This window comes from Mustela nigripes, chromosome 2, assembly GCF_022355385.1.
Source record: "Mustela nigripes isolate SB6536 chromosome 2, MUSNIG.SB6536, whole genome shotgun sequence".
In the NCBI taxonomy this organism is placed as follows: domain Eukaryota; kingdom Metazoa; phylum Chordata; class Mammalia; order Carnivora; family Mustelidae; genus Mustela; species Mustela nigripes.
The window spans coordinates 9,710,392-9,734,482 of record NC_081558.1 but is presented as its reverse complement, the minus strand read 5'-3'; the positions used below and the strand labels follow the sequence as shown (position 1 = coordinate 9,734,482).

Genomic DNA, 24,091 nt, shown 5'->3' with positions numbered 1-24,091 from the left:
CTTTCAGGTCCAGCCCCAGTGTCTCAAAGCAGAGAACCCAATGCCAGTTAGGAGCCAAGAGCCCATAGCCAGCACAGGGACTGTGAGTGCATGGTGGTGGTCTGTCCCCCAGAAGGCAGTGGGCAGGGTGGCAGGGCTCAGCACAGAACGGGACAAAGTCCCATCAGGCTTCAAGGGTGAGAGCCATCCCGCGTGGCCTGTGAAGCCGGGCTCCCTGAACACAGACCCTGACTCTGCCACTTACTGGTCCAGGACTTCTGGCAAGCACTCTTCCCAACCTGAGCCTCTCTGTGAAGTGAGGTTACTGTTAGGGCCGCACTGGGACTTGGGGGGCAGTTCTGTGAGCTAAGAGGTGTGCAGCACTGGGGCGTCGCCTGGGATGGTGCCCTGTGCTTGGGAAAACCAAGACGGGCTGTTGGGAGTGAACTGTGGTCCTTTTCCCTCCTGGTTCTAGGCTCTCCCCACGCAGCGTCTGGTGGTGCAGAGCACAGCCACAGGCGGCAAGGGTGGCCAGGTTTCCCTGACGGTGCACGGCCCCCAGCAGGTGCACTCACCGCCTGAGGTAGGTAGTGGCCCCACCAGCTGTGCCTGTACCTCCCCAGGTTGGCCATGTACCCCCAGCATACACCTGGAGGGGTCCCTGTCCCCCAAGCCCACTTGTTCCTCCAAAGTCCAGCCCCACTCAGGACGGGTAGAGGCCCCTCAGACTACCAGGGTGGGCTCTGGGGACCCCCTCCCCAAACACCAGTGAGGATGTCAGAGGCCGGTAGGCCACAGACAGCTGGGAGCATGGGTGGCAGCATCGGGAGCTTGGGGTCAGGGCCCCAAGCTCAGCCATTTCTCCTGGGGGATGCTGGCTGGGGCGCTGGAGCCTTCTGAGCCCAGTGTTTTCTGTGTGAAACAGCTGATGATACGCAGTGCCACAGTATGGCCCAGAGCCAACAGGGACCTGTAGTCAGTCTGCCTGGGGTCAGTGCCTGGTGCCACCACTCAGCTGTGTGGCCTTGGGACATCCCTTCCCACACGTGCTTTAGCACGTCATCTGTTAAGTGGGGATTCCCTCACCTGAGGGCTGCAGTGTGTCTGATTGTGGCAGCAATGGGTGGCCTCTGAGCTGAGGCCATCTTCGCTGGGGAGGATGGGTCTACCAGTACCTCTGGGCCGGACCCCCAGCTTTGCCTGGGAGTGATCGGGGCAGGAACTTGGCATTCGGATTCATGGAATTTGACCACTTTCCAGTAGAGGAGGTTGAGATCTCTGTGGCTTGCCACCCGCCCCCAACAGCTCTTGGGAGAGCCCTCCTGAAAAGGGTTTTGTCAGGGCCTGGGTGCCCAGACGACGCCCCGTGTCTCCTTCCCTTGCAGCGGTCACCAGTGCAGGCCAACAGCTCCTCCAGCAAGACAGCCGCGGCCCCCACGGGCACAGTGCCGCAGCAGCTGCCGGTCCACGGCGTTCAGCAGAGTGTCCCCGTCACCCAAGAGGTGCCAGGCCAAGGCGGGCAGTGGCTGGGGCAAAGGGCCCTGGCCAGGCAGCCTCTGCAGCCTCCTTAACTGTCTGTGGGAGCTGTGGTGGGGAAAGTTGGTGGGAGCCAAGCAGATGGGGGGACAGCCTCAGCAGCGCCCTCCCCTGCAACCCGGGCCATTGGCAAGCGCCACTATCTCACTCCAGACTCAGCATCCTCATCTAAATAATGGGTTCTGCCCTGGGAACCTGGGGGCAGGGCGGTTGGGGCTGCTGGGAGGTGAAATCTGGTCCTCATTTGGGGGCGGCACCTAACACTGGGCTCTCAGCAGGCGCTGGAAACAATGAGAAAAGATGCAGCCTCTTTGGGCTCAGTTGCCTAGAGGAAGCCCCAAGGCCAAGTCCTGGCTTACCCCCCCACCCAGGGAGCCCAGCGGGAGGCCCAACCTGCAAATCCATGGCCAGTCTTTGGGAGGGGTAGAGGCTCTTCCTCGGACTACAGGGTGGATTCTGGGGACCCCCAGAGTCTGTTGCTCTGAGCTGCCAGTCATGGCAGCTGGAGCAGGTTAAGCGGCAAGGCGTCTCTGCCATCTGGTTGTTATCAGTCAAGTTGCAGGGTTCCAAACCCTTCGGAAAACCAGATGAAAGGCATAGACTCTTCCCCCAAAGGAAAGCACAGACCTCATCCTGAAGGATTCACAGATGTTCCTGCCAGTACCACAGACCCTCTGACCCTCCAGGCCTGGATCTGAGTCCTAATCCACCGCTCAGCAACCCCCACATCTGCCCCCAGCCTCTGCCCCTCTCTGTGGGCCCTGATGGTGATATCAGGATTCCCAGGGCACCGTGGGATGTGGGGGTGTGGGATAACCCATGTAGAGAGTAAGGGGGAAACAGCAAGGACTCCCTCAGACCCAAGTTCAACTTCAGTTCTGACACTTCCTGTGGGCCTCACTCTGATGAGCCTCTGTTCACACCTGTAACTGGGCACCCAGAGTCAGTGCAGTGATGAATCTAAAAGGCACTTGGTGAAGGGTGATCCGGGAAAAGTGGCAGAACGGTGGCCTTTCCCACCAGGCTGCCCTGACCCTTACATGAGGAGTTCATGTGGGCGTGGTGTCAGGGTACTCTGGCATGGGTGGGCCACCAGGGCACCACGGTTACCAGTCTGACTTGCCTTTTCCCTCCACAGAGGTCCGTGGTCCAAGCCACTCCACAGGCGCCCAAAGCCGGCCCTGTGCAGCAGCTCACGGTGCAGGGGCTCCAGCCAGTTCATGTGGCCCAAGAGGTGCGTGTCTCCTCCATCTACCTGGAGGCAAAGTGGGATGGGGCCCTGGCTGGGCTGGGGAGGGGTGCAGTTCTGGCAGGCCGCAGGGAGGGAAGGGAGCTGGGGGTCCTCCAGGGCCCCAGCCCGGCCCCAGGCTCCACCTGGGGCTGTGGGCTGCAGACTCAGCCCTTCCCCCTCCCCCACACACACCTGGCAGTTCAAGGGCTCAGGTTTTGCTAAGAAAGATCTGGCTTCTCCCCTTCCACAGACACCGGGTGGGAGATCTGTCGGGTTGCTGCGTGAGCTCAGCTACCCGGTGGGCGGCGGAGGCCTGGAACCCCGCCCGCGGCCGCCCCCGGTGACCCCCCAGTATCTCTGTTTGTCCTCCAGAGCTCAGGCAGTCAGTTTCCCGCTAGGAAGGCAGAGCAGCAGGAGCCCCGGCCCACGCCGCCGCCGGAGCCGCCGCCCCGGCCACCCACGCCCGGGCCCCGGTCGAGCGCGCTGGCCCCGGAGCCGCCGCCGCTCCAGTCCGCGCGCAGCGGCGAGGTCCCGCAGCTAGGCAGCCCCGAGCCGCCGCCGCCCCATTACGAGCCGGGCGCCGAGCAGTGGGTGGAGCTGGTGGGCGTGCTGCCCCCGCACCTGCTCCTGCCGCAGCAGAAAGTGGTCTTCGAGCCACTGCCCGGGCTCCCGGCCCGAGCCAGCCCCGACCAGAGGGTCAGGATCCAGAGAGTCCCCCAGGTGCTAGTGTTCGGCACGGCCGCCACGGCCCTCAAAGTAGGTGGCGGACTTCTGGGTGGGGGGGCATCGGGCGGGCGGGGGCGGGATCCGCCGGCCCCGGCCCGCACCCGGCCCCGGGCTGCCCGTCAGGCGCCCCCAACCTCGGCGGGGCCAGTCTGGGGACCCGCCTCTGACCCCCACCCCACCCCAGGCAGGTTCCTGGTCCCAGGCTTCGCTACCATAGAGGGTGGGGGATGGAGTGGGAAACTCAGGCCCCGCCCCCGAGGCCCTGTCAGTGATTCCAGGCTCCGTCCCACAAACCCGGGCCCCACCCCTGAGCTCTGACTCCGCCCCCAACATCCTGTACTTAGTTTCCAGGCTCCACCCCTGAGGCACTGTTTGTATGTAGTTTTCAGGCTTTGGCTTTGACTTTAGCTTCAGCGACAGCCGTGTCCCAGTGCTTGGCTGTCCTCCTGGGGTCCAACTTTCATGCCCACAGTAGGACCCTGGGGTCCCCTCAGGCCCCACTCTTGCTGTCCCCAGCCTAAGCACAGAGTCCTGACAGACCCTCACCCGATTCCCAGTCCCGGTGGAGAGTGCAGTCCCTGCGCCTCTGACACCTGGCCCTGTCCAGGATGTGTTCAGAAAGCCCAGAAATGCAGCCTTCCAGCCGGGGAGCCAGGTGTCCTTGCGAGCTTGGACAGCCAGCAGCCCTTTAGGGACAGAGGCAGAGGAGCTGGCCCACCCCTGACCTTCTGTGTGCCCTTCCTCCCCTGCCAGGTGCAGCAGCTCCAGCAGGTGCCTGTCCCACACGTGTACTCCAGCCAAGTGCAGTATGTGGAGGGTGGTGACGCCAGCTACACGGCCAGTGCCATGTGAGTGGGCAGAGGGCTGGGGGAGGGGACGGGAGATGGAACCTTGGTCTGCCCAGGGCCCTGCTAGGACTTGTGTGTATGTGTGTGTGCGCACCGGAGTCCCAGCGCCAAGCATGACAGGGGCTGGTGCTTCCCAAGGATAACCTACAGCTACCAGGCAGGGGGAAAGCGGAGGGGACCCTCACAGCTTCGGAAAGGCTGTCATTGATCTAATGATACCTGGTATCATTTAGGGCTTTGGAGTCAGATGGGCCAGGTTTTTAGAGAAGGAAAAAGAAAATTCCATTTTTACAAGACAGAATTTCTTAAGAGGGAGTGGGAAACAGTAAAGAGGAACTCTTCACGGCTGACCCCAACCCTGCTCCAAAGGGGGTGCTGTGACCAGTTTCTTTGTTTCCTCCCAGAGATACTCTGAGAATAGCAACTACCCCCTTTTTTGTGCAGAAACAGGCACAGTGTTCTGTCTCTTATTTCTTCTACCAGCGGTGTATCTTGACGCTCTTCCATGTTTCTCTGAGTAGCCCCCAGTCCCCCTGCCTAAACGGCTGCGTGGTGCTCCACTGTGCAGATGGAGCGTGAATGACGTGGCCAGTGCCTGCCCGGCCGACCCTCGGTGACCCCTGACCCCCGCTGCTGCACACACACATTGTAGCATGACCGGGTACCCCAGCGGGCGGATGCCACGCCTCAGGCCTGCCCTCGCACCAGCTCTGGCTCCCTCTTGCCCTGGATCCTCCGCCCACTACCTTCCCTCTCCTATCATCTGTAGTAATGATTCCAGGATTATAGTGATTGTTGTTTTAATTTTTGGAAGTTTCCATTGGTTTTCTTTACATTTGTCATTGTTGTTTTCTTACATCCCCACCTTTGTCCTAAGTGGGGCTGATGCTAGGGATTTGCTCATAGAGCAACTTGGTCCCGGGGTCATGATGCTGTGGCAGATCCCAAGGGTCATGACCCTGGCACCTGAGTCATGGTCATGGTCATGGTCCATGGCATCCACCTACCTCATAGCTCTATTGATTTATTTCTGGTGCTGCCAGTCCCTTAGCCTTGCAGTTGCCCCCTAGGGCCTCCAGGGGTGTTAGAAGCAGAGCTGAGGCACAAGCCCTGGCCCTGCAGTACCACTCTGGCTTCTTCTGCCTCCCCTAGTAGCATCTGTGGTTTGCTTCTGTTCTTCTTCCCGCCGTGATTGGTACGTGTGATTGGTACGTGTGATTGCACGTAGCCCCGCATTGCCATCAGATTCTTCTGCTGCGCCAAGTTGTTGGCAGCAGTGTGTCTCTGTCTGTCTCTCGCAGTGGATTTTTACTGGGTGCCCAGCCCTTCGGCAGCAGGTTCCCCGACCCCCGGCCAAAGCCACAGTCCCTGCACCTCTTTCCCTGGCTCTGTCCAGGCCGCATCCAGAGACGCACACATTCAGTCTGTCATTCAGCAGATAGCTACCAAAGTCGTATTTTTGGAGCATGTGTTGTGTGGGGGTGGGGGCTGGGCCGGGCTGGGCCAGGGGTGGGGTGGAGAGGGCACTTGATGGTGCCGCTTCAGGCCATGCGCTGTTGGTGCTGCTCAGTGCCATTTCAGTACGCGTGGACCGGGGTGCTTTTATCTTGGTGTCCATCAGGCTGGAGGCTCACCTCGGTGACCACGCCTTCTGTCATTCCCCACTAATCCCAACACCCCCTCCCTCTCCTCACTGCCCCCAGAGGCCTATAAGTCTCCTCCCCCTGCTTCCTTCGGGAGACTCCCAACAGTGCCTTCTGAGGCAGGCCCCACCTGGCCAGCCTTGCTTCCTTTTTGGATTTTTAACATTTAATGTTATTTTTAGTCACTAATATGATAAGAGGGCTCGAAATCGAAACTGTGCCCCCACAGTGTCTTATGAGACACCTGCCACCCTCCATGGGCCCTCCACCACCATGGATGTAGATGGGGATACGAAATGGCCCTCGTCTCCCCCCTCTTCCAGAAACCTCATCCTTCCGTTTCCTCACCTCTTCCGTTCACCTGACAGAATTTTCTGGAGCTGCTTCTTCGGCAGGACCTTCCTCTTTCTCTCTCACCCATCCATAGGATCTCGTCACCTTTCTCTTAACATTCCTCCAAAGATGGACCCAGTTTTCCCACTCTTGCGACGACCTCAGCCTTGTGCCTGCATTCTCTGACCCAGGTCCTGGGACGGCTTGAGGACAAGGCTCCAGGTCACGATGTCACTGCCTCAAAGGGACATGCCTCTGCACACCAAAAGTCATCACTGAGTGGCTCCCCAGGGTGGCCACTGGATGCAGACATAGAAACCACCCCCCCTTCCCCAGCACCCCCTTCCTGCCTTGTTTACCACCTGGGCATGGCCCACCTTCTGCTGTGTCCTCGATTTACCTTCGTGCTTGCTTCTCTGGCTTCCGCACCACCACATCAGCCCCCAGGCAGGGCTTCCTCTGTCTTCCTCTGTTGGGTCTGCAGTGCCTAGAACAGTTTTCAGCATACAGTAGGTACGTGACTTTTTTTTTGTGGATTGACTGAAGCGTGTGGCCTGTTCCAAGTTACCTAGCCATTCTGTCTTGGCTTCTTCACATCTGACACGTGGACTCCCATGCCAGGGGCCGCTTTGATGATTAAATGAGAAATTGTGCCCCTCCAAGCCCTCGGGGGTACCTGGTCTGGCACAGATGACTGTTGGCTGCACTGGGCTACTGCTCCTCGCTACCTTCCTGGGAGGGGTCTGCCCCACAGGAACCCCCCAACAGACCCCCCACCACCCAGCTCTGGCCCTCTGACTCCTCCCTCTGCTTCTCTCTCAGCCGCTCCAGTACCTACTCCTACCCAGAGACGCCGCTGTACACCCAGACAGCGGGCACCAGCTACTACGAAGCCGCGGGCACCACCGCCCAGGTCAGCACACCTGCCACCTCCCAGGCAGTGGCCAGCACCGGCTCCGTGCCCATGTACGTGTCCGGCACCCAGGTGGTCACCAGCTCCACCAGCAGCGGGGGTGGGGCCAGCAGTGGTGGCAGCAGCGGCAGCGGCGGCGGGGGAGGCAGTGGCGGTGGCGGGGGCGGTGGCAGCGGCGGCAGCGGCAGCGGCGGCGGCAGCGGAGCGGGAACCTATGTGATCCAGGGCGGCTACATGCTGGGCAGTGCCAGCCAGTCCTACTCCCACACCACCCGTGCCTCGCCAGCCACTGTAAGTGCCAAAACTCGGGGCCCAGCAGAGTCTGGCAGTGGGAGGAGGGGGGCTGTGGGCTGTGGTGGGGGGTGGGGGGAGCGGGTGGTAGGGGTGGGTGAGTGATCAGTCGCCACCATCAGCCACCGTAAGCGTTGCACCAGAGTTCTCAGATGCAGGTATTCTGGGATCAGATCCTTGCTGGGTAGCCCCAGACAAGTTACTCAGCCTCTCTGGGCCTCAGCTAATATGCATGAAGCTGTTAGAGCGGTGCCCCAAGAAGCGTTGTTTCCTGGGATTATAGCTGATGACAGGTATAGAGTAAGGGGAGGGAGAGGCAGGCCCCAGCATGGGGGGAGCTGCCCTGAGCAAGGTTCTTTGTCCATCTGGAAGGCAGTGAGATAACCTCTCTCCACCCAGACATGGGCTTATCTGGAGTCACTTGGGGGAGGGCCCCTCACTAGCTCTGTGACTATAGATAGTTCGGGGCCTGGTGGTCCCATGGCAGTCCTCGTCCTTTTGGACCTTGGGGTCTGGAGTGATTTTAACTAGGGCCCTTTGACATAGCAATGCATCCTGGACCACATAATTAAGACAGAAGCTTTCTCAGAAAGTGGGCAGACTCTTCCTTATACATCCATGTAGCCTGGCTTCTAGTCTCTCGTTTTAAGTGCTGGCTGTGACCCACCTAACTGATTTCATGACCCCGTAATGGGATCCCTTCTGGGTCCTTTCCCAAAGTTTGCAGACATGCTTCACAGAACAGTGCTGTCCTAGAGAACATTCTCCATTGATGGAAATATCCCCTCTGTGCTGTTCAGTACAGAGACCTCTGGAGTTTGTTTTTCTTTAAACTATTTTGATATAACTGTAGATTCATAGGAAGTTGCAAAAATAGTACAGGGAGATCCCTCTGGGCCCCGCCCCCCCCAGCTCTGTTACCCATCTAGTTATGTTTTTTGTAACTGCAGTACAGTATCCAACCAGGAAACTGGGCTTGGTACCGTGTGGGTGTCTACTTGTCTTTTTATCGCGGGTGTACGTTTGGGAAACCACCACTACGGTCAAGATGCAGAACTGTTCCATTGCCACAAAGATCGCTCTCCTGCTCCCCCTTCGATAGTAACCCCCGCTCTCCTCCCTCCCAGCATCCCTAACCCCCAGCAACCATGAATCTGTTTCCCATTTCTATAATGCTGTCATTCTGCGAACGTTCAGTGACTCATCCTCCATGTGACCTTTTGACATTGGCTTTTTCCACTCAGTATAAGTAAATTTAAATAGCCACATGTGATTGGTGGTGACTACATTGGACAGTGCAGCTCTAGAGAATTCCATGGGATTTAGTTCCCCCACCGTGATTATGATATCATGTCCCCTGCAGTGTGGCTGTCAGGATCACAATTGGAAATAGGTACCGAGAGCACTTCACAATGAGTACTCGAGAAACTGAAGTGATTCTTAGTGTTCTTCTGTCCCTGGTCCGGCCCCAGGTTCAGTGGCTCCTAGACAACTATGAGACGGCAGAGGGGGTGAGCCTGCCACGGAGCACCCTCTACTGCCACTACCTGCTGCACTGCCAGGAGCAGAAGCTGGAGCCCGTCAATGCTGCTTCCTTCGGCAAGCTCATCCGCTCTGTCTTCATGGGCCTGCGCACCCGACGGCTTGGCACCAGGTGGGCCACCCACCCCTACCCGAAGTTCTCCACAGCCACATTTACCACTCTCGTGCCCTCCTTCACTCTGCTCTAGCCCCACTGGCCCCTTCCTCTGATACCCACACACTCCTACCCCAGGGCCTTTGCACCCGCTGTACCTTCTCCTTCATGCGCTTTTCTCCATCTCGTTACTCAGATGCCCCCTGGCCTAACTAAAACAAAAGCCTTCCCACTCCCCGCCTCCCACCTCCCTGACACTCCCCACCATCCCCTTCCCCGCTTGCTTTTCATCCTTACTACGGAGCACCATCCCACATGCCTTTTGTGTTGCTTCTCTTGTGGCTGATCTGGCTTCCAGTGCTAAAATGCACATAACTTGAGGGTGCGGGCACCATACATGGTTGGTGCTTTAATCAGGGCCTTCAAGTCTGGATTCATGTAGGAGGGAACAAGGGGCCCTCTCCTGACCCCACACTTCCCTTCTCCTTCGCAACGCTTACACCTCCCTGGGGTGAGCCCTGCCCATCTCTTGGGTCCAGTTCCCTTCCCGGCTTACGTGTCACCTCATTCACTTACACGTGCATAACCCCTGGGCAGAGTACTGTGTGTCTCTGTGCCACAGTTTCTTCCTCTGTCCCCAGAGGGTGCCAGGAGCACCCTTCGTAGGACAGGGTTAAGGAGCGCGGGGATTTGTATATGCTAAGGGCTCAGAGCAGTGCCTGGCAATTTGTTGTAACTAGTCATCGTCAACAAGTACGTGCCAGGATCGGAGGTCGAGGAGTTCTCCAGACACTGGCCCTGTCTTCTCAGAACTCAGTTGGTACATGGGACCTCTCTTGGCACCCACAGTCCCTGTACTTCCCCAGCACGGCACCCCTGGCTCCGTGGAACATGGGTCTTTTCCCCAGGCCATTTGGCCAGGGGGAGACAGATGTGATGCGAAGGTCCCCGGTGGACAGCTGGAGGACCCCCAGCTCTCAGCCTCTGCCCAGCTCTCAGCCTCTGCCTCCCTCTCAGGGGCAACTCTAAATACCACTACTACGGCCTGCGCATCAAGGCCAGCTCGCCCCTGCTGCGGCTCATGGAGGACCAGCAGCACATGGCTATGCGGGGCCAGCCCTTCTCGCAGAAGCAAAGGTAGGAGGACGGGGCCAGCCCCTGGGCTGGTGGGCGGGGAAGGGCGTGCTGGCCTGTCTCAGTGCTCTAACCGCCCCTTCTCCAGGCTCAAGCCCATCCAGAAGATGGAGGGCATGACCAACGGTGTGGCTGTGGGGCCGCAGCAGGCCGCTGGGCTGTCTGACATCAGCGCCCAGGTCCAGCAGTACCAGCAGTTCCTGGGTGAGAGCGCTCTGGCCCATGGGGTGGGGTCTGGGCCAGGGTCTGGGCCAGGGTCTGGGGCCTCTGGAGAGAGTGGAGGTGGTTCGTCTGCCTTCCCGGGGCTGCCTCATTCCCCACTGCCCGTGGGGGACCCCTGCTTGGGAGGAAAGCTCTGATAACTTGATAAGACCCCAGGGAGAGGCATGAGGGGGGCAGGCAGGTGGGACGATGAAGGGCCTCACGGCGCCCCCTCCTGCCTCCAGATGCCGCGAGGAGTCTCCCTGATTTCTCAGAGCTTGACCTCCAGGGCAAAGTCCTCCCCGAGGGCGTTGGGCCTGGGGACATCAAGGCCTTCCAGGTCCTGTACCGGGAACACTGTGAGGTAGGGCAGCTGGGTGAGTGGGCATGGGCGAGGGAAAGCCATGCTGCCGCCCACCCCCATGTCCCTGAGCATCCAGCCTCCCCAACAGGCCATTGTCGACGTCATGGTGAACCTACAGTTCACCCTGGTGGAGACGCTGTGGAAAACCTTCTGGAGATACAACCTCAGCCAGCCCAACGAGGCACCTCCACTGGCTGTGTGAGTCCCTCGGTGGGAGCGGGGAGGAGGGAGAGAAGGGGGGGCCCGGTGAGAGTCAGCACCCAGGGGTGGCCAGAGCTCAGACATCAGGTGGAGGGGGGCATCTGCTTGATCCCTGGGGTGTGCGGGGTGCATGCAACCTTCCGACCCCTGCTCCAGGGCTTGTGTATCAGTCTGACAGCATGTGGAGTAGTGTCCCCCGCTAAGCTGTTTCCTCCCTGCAGTGGGTGCACGCCCGTGCCTCATGTGCAGGGTACAAGATCCCCAGCTGACCCCGGGGGCATCGGGGCCCGTGTCAGCCTGACCTCAGGGCTGGGGTGGCTGTCTACAGGCATGATGAGGCTGAGAAGCGGCTGCCCAAGGCCAGCCTGGTGCTCCTCTCCAAGTTTGAACCAGTGCTGCAGTGGACCAAGCACTGTGACAATGTGCTGTACCAGGGCCTGGTGGAGATCCTCATCCCGGACGTGCTGCGGCCCATCCCCAGTGAGTGCAGGACGGCTGCCCCACCACCGGCCCCATCCCCACGTGCCACGGTCCTGATGAGCCCCCGCTGCCACCCACAGGTGCCTTGACCCAAGCGATCCGGAACTTTGCCAAGAGCCTGGAGAGCTGGCTCACGCATGCCATGGTGAACATCCCTGAGGAGATGCTGCGTGTGAAGGTGAGGGTGTGAGGAGGGGGTCTGGGCACAGCCTCACAGGTGGGGGCTGAGCGGCCAGCCTGGGTGCTGGGCCCAGCTCCTGCCACCTGGCTGTGCAACTGTGGGCTGGGGGCCTCCCTCTCCTCGCCCTCATAGAGGCCCTAGGATTTGTCCCCATGCCTCTTCCCTCACAGTGATCTTCGGGTTATCGTCTTTACCCCCTTCTGAAACACAAACCCTTTGTGGTGTTTTTGTACACAAAACGGTATCTTAAAAAAATAAAAACCAAATGCAACCTGAAGTAATTCTCTTCAGGCAGTTTCAATAGGGGGGCGGGAAACATAAGGGAACAGAGTAGTGGCCCTCTTCGTCAGTGCTGCGTAATCACGAAGTATGCTGAAGTACTCTGACGTGAGGAATTAGATGGGCTGTGTCTGCTCTTGAGCAAAAAAATAAAAGGAAGAGAAGGGGGTTTTTATCGTCCTTAAAATGTTAATGAGGTTATACGGAACTGGGCCTTGAAGCATTGGCCCTGGGCGCACTGGACAGGGGTGAGGAGTGGGGAGGTGGGAAGAGTAGAAGCTGGAGCCAATGAAAAAATGAGCAAATGTATTCATTCATTTATTCAGCATGCATTTATTGAGTACCTGCAGTGTGCCAGCGTAGTTCTCAGTGCTGGGAGCACAGCAGTGACCAAGATGGACAACGTTCCACCCTCCCTAACCTGACATTCAAGGGAATAACAGTTCCAGCCCTTTCTAGGCAGTGTCTTCCGTGAATTTCTCGTGTCCTTTCATTAAAAATAATGACGCTGGTCAGACACATTATATTGATTTTTTTTTTTTTCGGTCCCTCACTTCGGGTGTCCACCCTAAATTTGAAAATCCCGACCCATTGATCCAACAAAAGCAACGACGTACATCCTCCCTTTGGGGAGAAAGAAAGGCTCAGAGAAGTTGCAGCGGCTGGGGTAGGGGATGGGGGGGTTCTCACCAGCCCCAAGCAGATCTGCCCCCCCCACCCCGCAGGTGGCAGCAGCCGGCGCCTTTGCGCAGACGCTGCGACGCTACACGTCGCTCAATCACTTGGCGCAAGCAGCCCGCGCGGTGCTGCAGAACACGGCGCAGATCAACCAGATGCTGAGCGACCTCAACCGCGTGGACTTCGCCAACGTGCAAGTGAGCGCGGGACAGGGCCGGGGAGCGCGGGGCGGCGCGGCGGGGGCGGGGTGGGGGGGGCGGTGGCCGCTGAGCCACGGGCATTTGCCGCTGTCCTCCAGGAGCAGGCCTCGTGGGTGTGCCGCTGCGAGGACCGCGTGGTGCAGCGGCTGGAGCAGGACTTCAAGGTGACCCTGCAGCAGCAGAACTCACTGGAGCAGTGGGCGGCCTGGCTGGACGGCGTCGTGAGCCAGGTGCTTAAGCCCTACCAGGGCAGCACCGGCTTCCCCAAGGCCGCCAAGCTCTTCCTCCTCAAGTGGTCCTTCTACAGGTGCGCTCTGGCTCGGCGGGAGCCGGCGGGGAAGGGCGGGGTGGGAGGCCCCTCCTCCTGGGGGCGGGGTCTCGAGCCGGCTCCTCCTCTCCGAGGGCTAGCCAAAATGGGATGGGGAAAGAAGCCATTCCTCCTCGCGGAGTTTGGGACCAGGAAGATCCCGCTTCCTTGGAGCTCGGGTCCCTTTTCACCAGGGCAGGGGTCTGTTGGCAGTGGGCGGAGTGAGGACCCTGTGCTCTCACCACGGGGTGGCATCGGGCCTGATGGCCTCCTCTCGGCCGCCCGCAGCTCCATGGTGATCCGGGACCTGACCCTGCGAAGCGCTGCCAGCTTTGGTTCTTTCCACCTCATCCGGCTGCTCTACGACGAGTACATGTACTACCTGATCGAGCATCGAGTGGCCCAGGCCAAGGGCGAGACCCCAATTGCGGTCATGGGCGAGGTGCGCGCGGCGGGGCACAGAGGGCGCGGGCGGGGGACCCCTTGGCGGGACCCTCACCCCTTGTCTTGCCTCCTTGCAGTTCGCCAACCTGACCACCTCGCTGAACCCCCTAGACCCGGACAAAGGTAGGCGGGGCGGGGCGTGTCTCTGTCGTGGGGCCGAATCCCAGGAGCTGCAGACAGGGCGGTGGGGATGGAGGAGGCGCCGGCGGTGCTCTGGGGGCGCCGCCGCCCTGCGCTGAGTCGGGCCTCCTCTGTGTGCCCCAGACGAAGAGGAGGAGGAAGAGGAGGAGAGCGAGGATGAGCTGCCGCAGGACATCTCGCTGGCGGCCGGCGGCGAGTCGCCCGCTCTGGGCCCTGATGCCCTGGAGCCGCCTGCCAAGTTGGCACGGACAGACGCGCGTGGCCTCTTCGTGCAGGCGCTGCCCTCCAGCTAAGCCCGCGGCCTCCCCTGCCCCGCCCGCCCGCCCCCACCGCCCATCCACGCCAGGGTCCCTCACAGCTTCTGTGGCTTTGCTGTCACCGGTCCAGCCTCGGGCGGGGAGGGGGCCTCCAAGACAGGGAAAGCTAGGGGGTCCCTGCCCCCAGTGGGGGCGGCACAATCACAGGGCCAGGCGGAGCCGCAGCTGCAAACTGACACACAAGACGTGCCTTAAGGAACCCGCCGCCGTGCCCAGGTGCCCCGTGGGACAGCCAGCTAGGCTCCTTGGCCCCGAAGGCCTCAGCATCTCCCTCCCCCAGCCCCACCCTCCCCTGTCCCAGGGGGCAGGCAGGCAGGCCCCCTCCCCTGTGGAACTGTTAACTTATTCAGCTCGCTGGCTTTGCACAGTCTGTCCCGGGCCCAACCCTGAGCCCCAGGTGGGCACAGGTGGGTATCACCTGGGGACCCCCACTGTCAGCAGCAGCCCCGGGACCCCTCCCCCCAGCAACCCCACCGCTCCCCACTCCTTGGTATAAGTGCAATTAAAGCCGTGGGTGTCGCATCTTCTCCAGAGCTGGGCCCTCCCTTGCCCCGCAGCCCTCAGGAGGGCACTGTCCAGCCTGGTTGGGGGGAGGGCGGCGGGGGGCACCGCCTCCAGCTTCCAAAGAGCAGCAGGCTGGGCTGGGGGTGGGAGCCCAGAGGGGCCTACTGCCAGCAGTGGGGCCCAGAAGTGCCCACGCCTGTCCCAGCCCCAGCTAGGGGCTCGGCTCCCAGATCCAAGACCCCAGCATCCCAGGCCACCCGCCTCTGGTTTGTAATGGAACCTCTGTGCTCCTTCTCTCCCGGGAGACTGTGCTTCTCCTCCGTGCAGTGCGACCCGCCCCCCACATGACTATTGTGCGATTTGTGAGCCGCCTGAGCGGAGTTGGTAACTTGTTGGTTTTTTTCCAACCATCATGGCCTTATCTGTTCCGGTTTTCTCAGTGTCTTCAACCTGTGAGATAGATGTTTATGGCAAAAAGCAAAAAAACAAAAAACAAAAAAAGACAAAAAAAGATCTGACCTATTGTATAGAAATCACTATTTTGTGTGCTCCGCGTGCTACAGCTTTTGGGGTGGCCCCCCAACTTCCCCTCCCCACTCCCTCGGGGCCCCCCCTCTCCTGGCCGTGAAAGTGTCCACGCGTGTGGTAGTCTAGTGTGCCGAGCTGTTTTCTACCTTTTTGTAGTCTTTCTTAAAACACAATAAATTCCGCTGTGGTATGTGGCTGCTGCTGACTCACGGGGCCTTGGGGCTGGGGACTCCAACTGGGCCCCGAGCGGCAGTAAAGGGAATTCAGGGAGGTTCAGAAATAAAACATTTATTACATGAAGAGGAACGAGGGGCAGAGGGAGGGGATGGCCACAAGGTCTGCCGCCACAAGTAGGGGGGAGGCTGAGGCAGGGGAAGGGGGGGTCCATTCGGCCTCCCTGGGGGGCAACGTCCACACCTGTAGCCAAGGAAAGGGGCAGATGCGCAGAGAGCAAGGACCTGTGCCCAGTGCGGGGTGAAGGTGGGCGCTTGAGGCTGGTGGGTCAGGGGGCTCCCTCCCTCTGCCCCTTCCCAACTTAAATAGGCATAAATAAGAAGCGTCCAGACTCTCAGGCCACCAGGGGCTGCCCCGCCCAGCTCCCTTCCCCGCAGCCTAACACGAGCGCTGGTCCGTCGGTCGGTCGGTCATCAGTCGGTCGGCCGGCCAGCCGGGGAGAGGCTGCCAGGAAGGCAACCGGCTCCCAGGCCGCGGAGGTAGTTGGAGTCAGTGTCCAGAGCGGCCGGGCCCTCACAGCACAATCCACGTGTATCGCTCACTGTCTGCCAGAACCTTCAGCGAGCACCCTGCAAGGAAGGGGCAGAAGGGAGCCATGAAGTCTACAGGCCCAGGCTGAGGGGAGGTGCCTGCCTCCTGCCCTGATGTGATTTGGGCCACAAGGTTCCAGAAGGCAATTACCCTGCTGAGTTCTGCAGGCCTCCTCCCAGCAGCTACCCAGTAGAGGTCTGCTGAATGAACGGACTGGCTGGGGGTCCCCAGGCGCCACAGCTGCCAGGTCCTCTGCGAGCCTGCCCTTCCCTCCCCTCACTCCATTCATGGCCAGTGGACTCCATTCAGGAACACAGAGGAATCCACACCTGTTCTAGACCTGACATGGTGCCAGAGGACCTCAGTCCTGACCGTCATCGGGTCCCAGGGCCCACCTTTGTGCAGCGCCTCGTTGGTCATCCTGTTGACATAGCGGCCGCTGCTCTCAGGCACCAGCCACTTCATGACCATGTCCACGCAGCTCTTGCGGTACGAGCTCCAGACACTGCCGCTGAGGGCAAGGGGGTGAGGGCTCTCATCACCCCGGTCGCCCACCCCGGTCCCTGGCCCCCGGCCCTGGCCCCAGCCCCACCTCACCTGGTCTGCCCCTTGACCTCAGTGAGGTCGCCTACACTGACTGTCACGAAGATGCCTGTGTTGAGGTCCCATGCCACCTTGAGGCTGGTGTGATAGGTCTTTGGTCTGCAGTGGGGTGGGGGGCAAAGGAGAAAGCGCTGGGACCCCGGCAACCCTGAGGGTCTGCTCTCTCCGGAGCAGTTACGGTGTGCCTGGTCCAAGTTTTGGGGGCAGGGAAAGTCGTCTCCATCCCCGCTTGCCCACCCCCACAGAAGAATCGGAGTGTGGCTTCCTGCTGGGCGGAGACGGGGGGCCACCTCTACTCCCACCGGCTCACCGGAGCTGGCCCTCCTCAGTTGGGGACGGGAATGCCAGGAGCAGCAGGCCAATGTTGATGAGGACTTGATTGGTTTCCGGGCAGACCTTGGTGGGGGCGGGGCGGGGACAACAGTGACAGCTCTTGAGGTGATGCCCAGAATACAGAGTCCCTGGGCCCACCCTGTCCCCTCCCCAGGCCCACCTCCAGGATGACAATGTCATAGTCACTGAAGGAACAAAACTGGTGGGCCCAGGTGGCGTCATGGCGGATGACCTCATTGATGACGTATTCAAAGTCCAGTGTGAGCTGCTCCACCGTCAGATACTGACCCTGTGGGTGGTGGGGAGGGGAAGGTTGCTGTAACTGCGACCCCAGCAGGCTCCCCAGGGGCTGCCCCTCGGCCTGCCTCCCACAGGCACCAACCTGGACAGCAGCCCGCTCCCGCATGGGCCGCAGGTTGCGGCCCCGGAGATCAGTCACCACAAAGGGCAAGGAGATCTTGTCATCCTCGAACTCTGAGGGCACAGGAAGTGGGAGTAGGGGTGGGAGGGGGAACTTCCATGCCCAGCGCCCTGCCTGCTGCGTGGGTTCCTGACTCACCATCCTCCGGTTCTGTCCCTTCGCTGGACCCCAGCACATAATACAGCTTGGTGTAGTTGACGTAGCCCGGCTCTGGGGCCGGTGCTTCCGCCGCTGGGGGGCTATCTCGGGGTGCCACCTCCCCGCCTGGGGCCAGGGGCTCTGAGGGCAGACGGCAGCGGCTGCCCGAGGGCCCTGGGCAAGGGGGTGGCCGGGCTTCCTCCAAGGTCCCCCCCTTGGCCTCTCTGGCCCTGCGGAAGATGTCGGCCACAAACTCCTTGGCTTTGGCGATGGCAGGTGAGGGCTCGGGGGCCCCAGGGGGCCGGGCGGGAGCTGCTTCAGGGCAGGGGCTGGGGAGGGCAGGGGGCACCTCAGGGCTCTGGGGCCCAGGGGGGCTCGGGGGTGCTGTAGGGGAGGCGGTGTGGTCATACAGAATTTGGCAGAAGCTGCTCTCGCCTGAAACAAAAACAGAGGGAGGTAGGGGTGCTCAACAGTCGAGTTCAAGTTTAGGACACTGCCAACCTTCCTAACCGCCCTAGGGCTGCTTCTTAGAAATCCACCTTGAGGAGACCCTCCTAGAAGACTTACTTATATTGAAAGATCAGTCAGAAACACTCAGGAAAAAGGCCTTGTACACGCACGTGTGCACATAAATGACACTTTCATTCAGACTTCAATTTTGAGCATTTACCAAATGCCACACACTGAGGACACGAGTGGAAAGCCACATAAATCCCTGCCCCTGGGCGGCTGACAGTGACAAAAGCTAAAGATCACCGAAGTCTGAGTTTCCTACACAGCCATTCATTGTTCCCAAAGGGAGCTGACTGGCTTGGGCACTCAGCAGCCAAATCCCAGGCCTCCGTCGCTGTCCGCCTGACTAGGGACTGGCTCCCCTCTGGGAGCGTGAGCTCAGCATGGAGAACCCTGAAGCACAGAATGAGCAGCACCAGGACCTCTGCCTGCACCACCTCCGTAGGGCCCCCCACAATCAATCTTGAGCGGGGAGGCTGTGTCCTCCCAGTTCAGAGACTAGGGACCGAGGCTCAAGGAGAAACTTGTCCAAGGTCACGCTGCAGGACAGCACGAACCAATGCACTCCTGTCCACCAGCACGGAAAATGGCCAAGTCAAAACTCAGTGTCCCTCTGTGTAAGTGGTAAGGTGTTAGACATGGGGGACAGTGGCCCCCTCACCCCCGAATGCGTACAGCTGAGTCCTTTCCCACGTGACACTTCCTACAGGGAGCCACAGCCACAAGTCCAGGAGTATGGGTCTCAGCCAGCCCCGGCTTGTTGGGGGCTCACAGCCTGATGAGGGGCAGGGCCTTGCCCACAGTGGCAAAAGCGGCCAGGGCCAGGAGGCCCCTGGATGGGCCCAGAAACAAGGCGCCCTGGCTCTTGCTGATGTGTGCACTCCATTTTATACATTTAATTCTCTCTTCATATCCACTCCCCTCCCCCTCCCAGGGGAAACCATTATCATGTAGTTAGTGGGTGTCTTCTCATTTGACTGCGTTCTTGCAAAATCAAAACATATTTTTAATTTATATGTGAGTGGTATCATTATCCGGTTATAGGTCTCCCTTCGTTTTGTCTGCACTCAAGCACATCTTTAAAGCATGCTCCATGGTCACGCGTGCTGGGGCACCCACTGAAACTGCTCATCCAAGAGAACATCTGCCTTGTCTGACCTCCCTGAGCCCCAGGGATGGAGCTCGCAGCCCGCAAAGCCTTGGACGTGGTCAGGCACAGGACCGCTCACATGTGCGGCCCTGAGAGAGCGGCGGTGGGGGAGGGAGCGAACATCCCCACCAGCCCGTACCACTGTCCAGCTTCTTAACTTCAGCCACTCTGTCAAGGGACATCACCTTGTGATCTCCAAAAATTTCCAATTTTTGGAGAGAGCACTGTGCCGTCCAGCATGGTAGCCGCGACCACATGTGGCTTTTTGAACTCAACTAAAATGAACTGAAATTAAAAACTCAGTTCCTTGGTCACATGAGCCACTTTCAGTGGCTACTAGTGGCAGCTGTTGCAGATATAGACCTGGCAGATATAGACCATCCCAGCCCTGTGCTAAGTTCTAGAGAACAGCGCTGGGGTGGAGCATAGCTAGCTTGGGAGTCCATATCCCTGCTTTCCAGCTGAGTTACCTTGGACAAGGGACTTCACTTCTGAAGATCTCATTTGGGATCAGGGGACTGGGGGCTTGGAGGATTCCAGAGGGCACCAGGCCCGTCCTCAGACCCAGGGGCCTACCTGCCGAGTGGACGGAGACGGCGCAGGCCACCAGGGAGTAGCTGGTGTTGAGCAGCACCACCTGGTCCTTCTTGAGCTGGAAGGCGGGCTGGAAGGTGGGGAAGGGGTAGACCACCTGGTACTTCGTGTGCAGTATGAAGCCGTGCCGCAGGCACTGTGCGCTCGGGTCGCCTGCAGCAATACACGCACTGCGGGCTCACGCGTGGCCTCGGGGCAGGGAGGCAGCCCGCACCCCGAGGCCCCCAGCCGCTCACCTGGATGGGCCCGGCTGGCTTCCCGGCAGGCGGCACAGCGGCCTGGCGGTGGTACCGCCACGGTGCTGATGTAGATGTCTCTGTGGTTCTCGTCACTCATCATCATCATGTTCATGAGCATCCCGTTGGCTGAGCGGGTGCTGGGGGCCGGCATGCCTTCAGCAACCTGGCCCACGCACCGCCCTCCCCGGGTCCCCAGGCCTCCCATGTCCCCAAGTCTTACTTGAACCCAAAGACGATGACCTTGGAGGCGTCACTGGGCCACTCACACACGGTCAGGTACAGGTCGCTATAGATCTCCTCATCCTGGAAGAGCCGCACCTGCCGGACCTGAGCAGCACGTTCAGGGTCGGTATAGGGTGAGAGCAAGTAGGGTGGGGGTGCGTAGGGGACCAAGGATGCACAATGCTGGGCAGGAATTGGAGCTGGGGCTGAGCTGGCAGGAGCAACCTTTTGGGTGGGGGCGGGTGGCTCGACCCAGGGAGTCCCAAGCAGCTCCTACACCACACCCCTCTGCCTTCCTGAGGACAGGCTGGGGAGGCTCCCCTTAGGAGGAGGGGAAACAGGGAAGCTGGCCTGGCACAGGAGGAAGCTGAGGAGAGAGCCCAGCCCCAAGAAAGGGGACTCTGCCAGACACATCAGATCCACACCCTATCCACCCCGAAACCTGTTCACCTTTCCGAGCTCATGTGTAAACTGGGGTAACAGCACTCACCTCCTGGGGGAGGGGGGTTCAAGGAGTCAAAGTCAGGGTTAAGTGCACAGACTAGCAAAGCTACCAGGTCCCACCTGGCCTAAGCCTGCTGTGTGCTTCTTAGGCTGAGTCAAACCACACGCAAGTGCCACCACCTACCCACTTTCAACTATAAAAACGGCGGCTGCACCTGGTTTGACCTAAGGCACGGAATACTGACAGTGACCCTTGGAGTAGAATTTCTCCACTTTACAGACAAGGACTGTGAGGCTCGGGGGATGCTGTGATCTGCTGGTCACGTTGCTGGAAGGGATAGCCCAGCCCTGGGCCCGGCCCTACCAGCTTGAGCTTGCTGTGGACGTTGAACTCCCACCAGTACAGATGATAGATGTAGAAGGAGAAGTCATCATCCCCACTGCTGCTGGTATATGAAAGAACATAACGGCCGCACTTGGAAAAGCCCAGGAAGATGTGTCTGTGGAGGCAGGCAAAACAGCCAGGTCAAGACCGACCTACCGCCCCACCCAGCCACCCCCCACCAACCCCCACCCCATCCCAGCCTCACGCAGCCTCACCCTGCGTAGAGAAAGTCCTCATCCACAATGTTCTTGAGGGAGACGCAGACCCTGGGCGGCAGCTTCCGGAAGAGGCGAGGGGAGAGCTGCCCACTGATCTGGGAAAGGGGTGGCCCTGGCTCTTGAGGCACCATCACGCCCCAGTCCCCTCACCTAAAGCAGAGTAGCACCCCCAGGGTCTAGCCCAGACACACAGGCCCACTTCCCAACAACCATGACGGTCAAGAGCAATCCAAGCTCTGGAAGGTGGGAATAGCTGGGGAAGATGGATCAACTGGGCCTCACTTGAGCCTCCCCTTCCACCAGGGACCCATGCCCTGGGCCTCACTTGAGCGTCCCCTTACACTAGGGACCCATGACACCCTCCCAGTCCCATATCTCTTCAACCTCAGAGCCCCTCTTGCCCAAGCACCCAGGTTCTAAGGACCGGCACTGTCATTAACCCCCACCCCCAGGAAGGTTTCCCATTCACCCTTGGCCACAGTGTGCCACTGGCTGCCTTCCTGAAGGCTTCTTCATGGTACACTGAGCTGTAGGTGTCCTTGGCCACTAAGGAGGCTTGACCAACTGAACTCACCAGTCCCTAACCCATTAGCCTACACACACAGTGCTCAGGACCTTTGAGAGGGCCCTGGCCTCACCTGGGGACCTACTGAGGCAGAAGAGGGGCTAACCAGTGACCTTCCAATTCCTGCCCAATTCCCCCTTCTCACTTAACCTAGCCACCTTCTAACCATCTCCCTCATCCCAAAAACTTCAAGGAGGGGACAGGCAGGCACAAGCTGTGTAGTAGGGGATCAGAGCACCCTGAGTCCTACAGCCCAGTCTGAGTGAGACACTTGGCCTTACCCTCAAGAGTACTGATGGGAAAGAGACCTATCTGGCGAGCTCCCTAGCAGATGAGGGAGAAAGCCCACTCCTCAAGGGGATGCCAGTCTTATGGAACAGCTCTGTTGGTGAAGCCCAGGCTGACCGGGGAGACACAATCCCTGTCCCAGGAGCTTCCAAGCTAAGGGTGGAGCCACAGCCCAACCCGGGAACAACCAGGCTGAAGGCGGAGACAGTCCCTGCCCCAGAATCTCGTCAAAAGGAGGAGACACAGCACTGCCTTCACAGAGTTCCCAGACTAATGGAGAAGGCACTTTCCCTATCCACGGGAATGTAGTTCTGCCCAGGTTGCTGCTGACCTGACAGCAGATTCACATGTCTGCCCTCCCAGAGCACCCCAAAGGATGTGGGAGAGACATGCTGGCACGTTGTGAGTTTACTGTCTGATGGAGAAGACAGAGCGGTGCTCAGGGAGCTCCCAGTCTGAGGGGGAAGACCAGGCTTTCTCCAAGGAGGTCGCTCCCATTCAGTGGGGGAGGCAGACACAGGTACAGGAATTCCCTGCTCCCGTGCGGTCGGAGCCGGGACAGAGAGAGGAACAGCAGGCAGAGGAAGCCCAAAGCCGGTCGCAGGGGCTCCGCCACGGGGGTGGGAAAGCTCCATAACGGAGGGGCCATGGGAGCAGGGTTTTGAAAAATGAGTCTGACCCTGGATCGCCCCCTTCCTCCTTATTCCTCCAGCGACCTCCCTCTCTCCAAGCCCTTTCTCAGCCACCACACCAGCCTTTCCATCAGAGCCCCCTCCCCCGGAATCCGCCCCCAGTCCTCTCCATCCAAACCCCCGTCCCAGCCCCCTCCATCCAAGCCCTCTCCCCCGGGCCCCGCCCAGCCCCCTTCCTCCGAGCCCCCTCCCCCGCGGCTCCGCCCCCAACCCCTCACCCCGCGAACGCCTCCTTCCCTCCGCCTCCCTCGTCCCTTCTCCCCACCCTCCGGCGCGCTCCTCCAAGACTCCAGGCCTTACCTTGACCCGCTCCAGCTGCTTGAGGACGTGCTCCCGCCGCCGCCCTGCTGCCCGCTTCCCCCCGGCGCCCCCGGGGCCGCCGCCGCCGCTCCCGGCCCCGCTGTTCCGCTCCGATTTCGAGCTGGGCGCCATTTTCACCCCCTCCCTCCACTTCCGGAGCAACCGGCCTTTTTGTCCCACCCCCGCCGCCTCCTCATTGGCCCTTTCTCGGCATTGCGGCCGGTCGGTTGGGTGAAAGCCCGCATTCGGGGCCTCTTCCCGCTAGGCCTGTCCATCATAGCCACCTCGGCCCTTGATTGGCTGAGATGATACAAACCCTGTGGTTCGCCGCCGTATTCCCGCCTTTCCGCAAGGACGCACCCGTCAAGAGGCTCGGTTTGCACCCCTTGCCGAGGCGACTTTGACCGGATAGGCGAAGGCCCCTATCCCTCTCGGCGGCGTCACGCCCCACTGTGGCTGGTGGGTTTCCATGGAGACCGCGGGCGGTCCAGGCCCGTGGGCGGGGCGATGAGAGCTTGTGGTCCAGACCCGGCCGGAGTCCCCGCAGCGCCCTATCCAGATGCGAAGAGGCCTGGCGACTATCCTGGGGCCATCACAGGCCGGGCCAGGCCAAGGAAAGGGATTTGCAAAAAAAAAAAAAAAAGAGAGTTGATGAAAACATCTTTCAGATGGGCGGGGGCAGCGATGATGTTAACGATAGCATCGATGGCTTCTAGAGCACTAACCATGTGCTAGACATGGTTCTGAGCTTACAACAATTCTATGCAGTAGGTCACTGTTGTGCCCATTTTACAGATGACAGTAATAATTGTTGAATGTCTGCTAGAAGTATCATCTTTTTGTGGCGTTTGCTCATTTAATCTTCGCAACAGTTTTGCAGATAGGTCCTTTTATTATTATAAATAATACATTTATAAATAATAATCTATTACTCCAAGGGTCATTTCATTCTCATGAAACTGAGGCTTACAGCATAGTGCTCCCGAGTACCTGACATGCATATACCTCAGTTGTAACTATAATCAGGGAAGAAGTGAATGGATCTCAGACTTCTCATTTGTCCAGCCTCATGCATTCATTTAGTCAACAAATATTTATTGAGTGCCTACTATATTCTAGAGCTGGG

The 24,091-nt window shown here is 59.8% G+C and overlaps 2 protein-coding genes across 3 annotated transcripts in view; one reads left to right on the top strand and one right to left on the bottom strand.

Annotated features, from left to right (window-relative positions):
• RFX1 (regulatory factor X1) overlaps window positions 1–15,285 on the top strand; it is a 30,326-nt gene extending 15,041 nt beyond the window's left edge. For both annotated transcript variants that reach the window (XM_059389197.1, XM_059389196.1), the window contains exons 5-21: window positions 455–562; window positions 1,365–1,481; window positions 2,654–2,749; window positions 4,226–4,320; window positions 7,119–7,500; window positions 8,973–9,154; window positions 10,154–10,273; window positions 10,359–10,474; window positions 10,717–10,835; window positions 10,924–11,033; window positions 11,365–11,516; window positions 11,597–11,694; window positions 12,702–12,851; window positions 12,953–13,161; window positions 13,450–13,603; window positions 13,683–13,728; window positions 13,870–15,285. In XM_059389197.1, coding sequence (XP_059245180.1) covers window positions 455–562; window positions 1,365–1,481; window positions 2,654–2,749; window positions 4,226–4,320; window positions 7,119–7,500; window positions 8,973–9,154; window positions 10,154–10,273; window positions 10,359–10,474; window positions 10,717–10,835; window positions 10,924–11,033; window positions 11,365–11,516; window positions 11,597–11,694; window positions 12,702–12,851; window positions 12,953–13,161; window positions 13,450–13,603; window positions 13,683–13,728; window positions 13,870–14,039 — 2,424 coding nt within the window. In that variant the 3' untranslated portion in view covers window positions 14,040–15,285. The remainder of the gene's footprint in view (window positions 1–454; window positions 563–1,364; window positions 1,482–2,653; window positions 2,750–4,225; window positions 4,321–7,118; window positions 7,501–8,972; window positions 9,155–10,153; window positions 10,274–10,358; window positions 10,475–10,716; window positions 10,836–10,923; window positions 11,034–11,364; window positions 11,517–11,596; window positions 11,695–12,701; window positions 12,852–12,952; window positions 13,162–13,449; window positions 13,604–13,682; window positions 13,729–13,869) is intronic.
• An 82-nt stretch (window positions 15,286–15,367) lies between these two features.
• DCAF15 (DDB1 and CUL4 associated factor 15) lies at window positions 15,368–23,108 on the bottom strand. The gene is made up of 13 exons (XM_059389198.1): window positions 22,966–23,108; window positions 21,118–21,215; window positions 20,882–21,017; window positions 20,072–20,178; window positions 19,849–19,988; window positions 19,595–19,765; window positions 17,356–17,790; window positions 17,179–17,270; window positions 16,957–17,085; window positions 16,774–16,859; window positions 16,458–16,562; window positions 16,256–16,371; window positions 15,368–15,898 (listed from the first exon to the last, which is right to left on the bottom strand). The coding sequence occupies exons 1-13, from the start codon at window positions 23,095–23,097 to the stop codon at window positions 15,843–15,845; spliced, it is 1,803 nt and encodes a 600-aa protein (XP_059245181.1). The 5' UTR covers window positions 23,098–23,108; the 3' UTR covers window positions 15,368–15,842.
• Window positions 23,109–24,091: the final 983 nt, after the last annotated feature.

Bases quoted from the DNA above. Each gene is read 5' to 3' on its own strand.
- DCAF15 (XM_059389198.1), bottom strand. From the start codon at position 23,097: ATGGCGCCCAGCTCGAAATCGGAGCGGAACAGCGGGGCCGGGAGCGGC. The intron at 16,860-16,956 runs GTGGGCCTGGGG...GCCCCCACCAAG, and splicing joins ATGACATTGTCATCCTGGAG to GTCTGCCCGGAAACCAATCA. The intron at 15,899-16,255 runs GTGGGCCCTGGG...CCTTCCTTGCAG, and splicing joins CAACGAGGCGCTGCACAAAG to GGTGCTCGCTGAAGGTTCTG.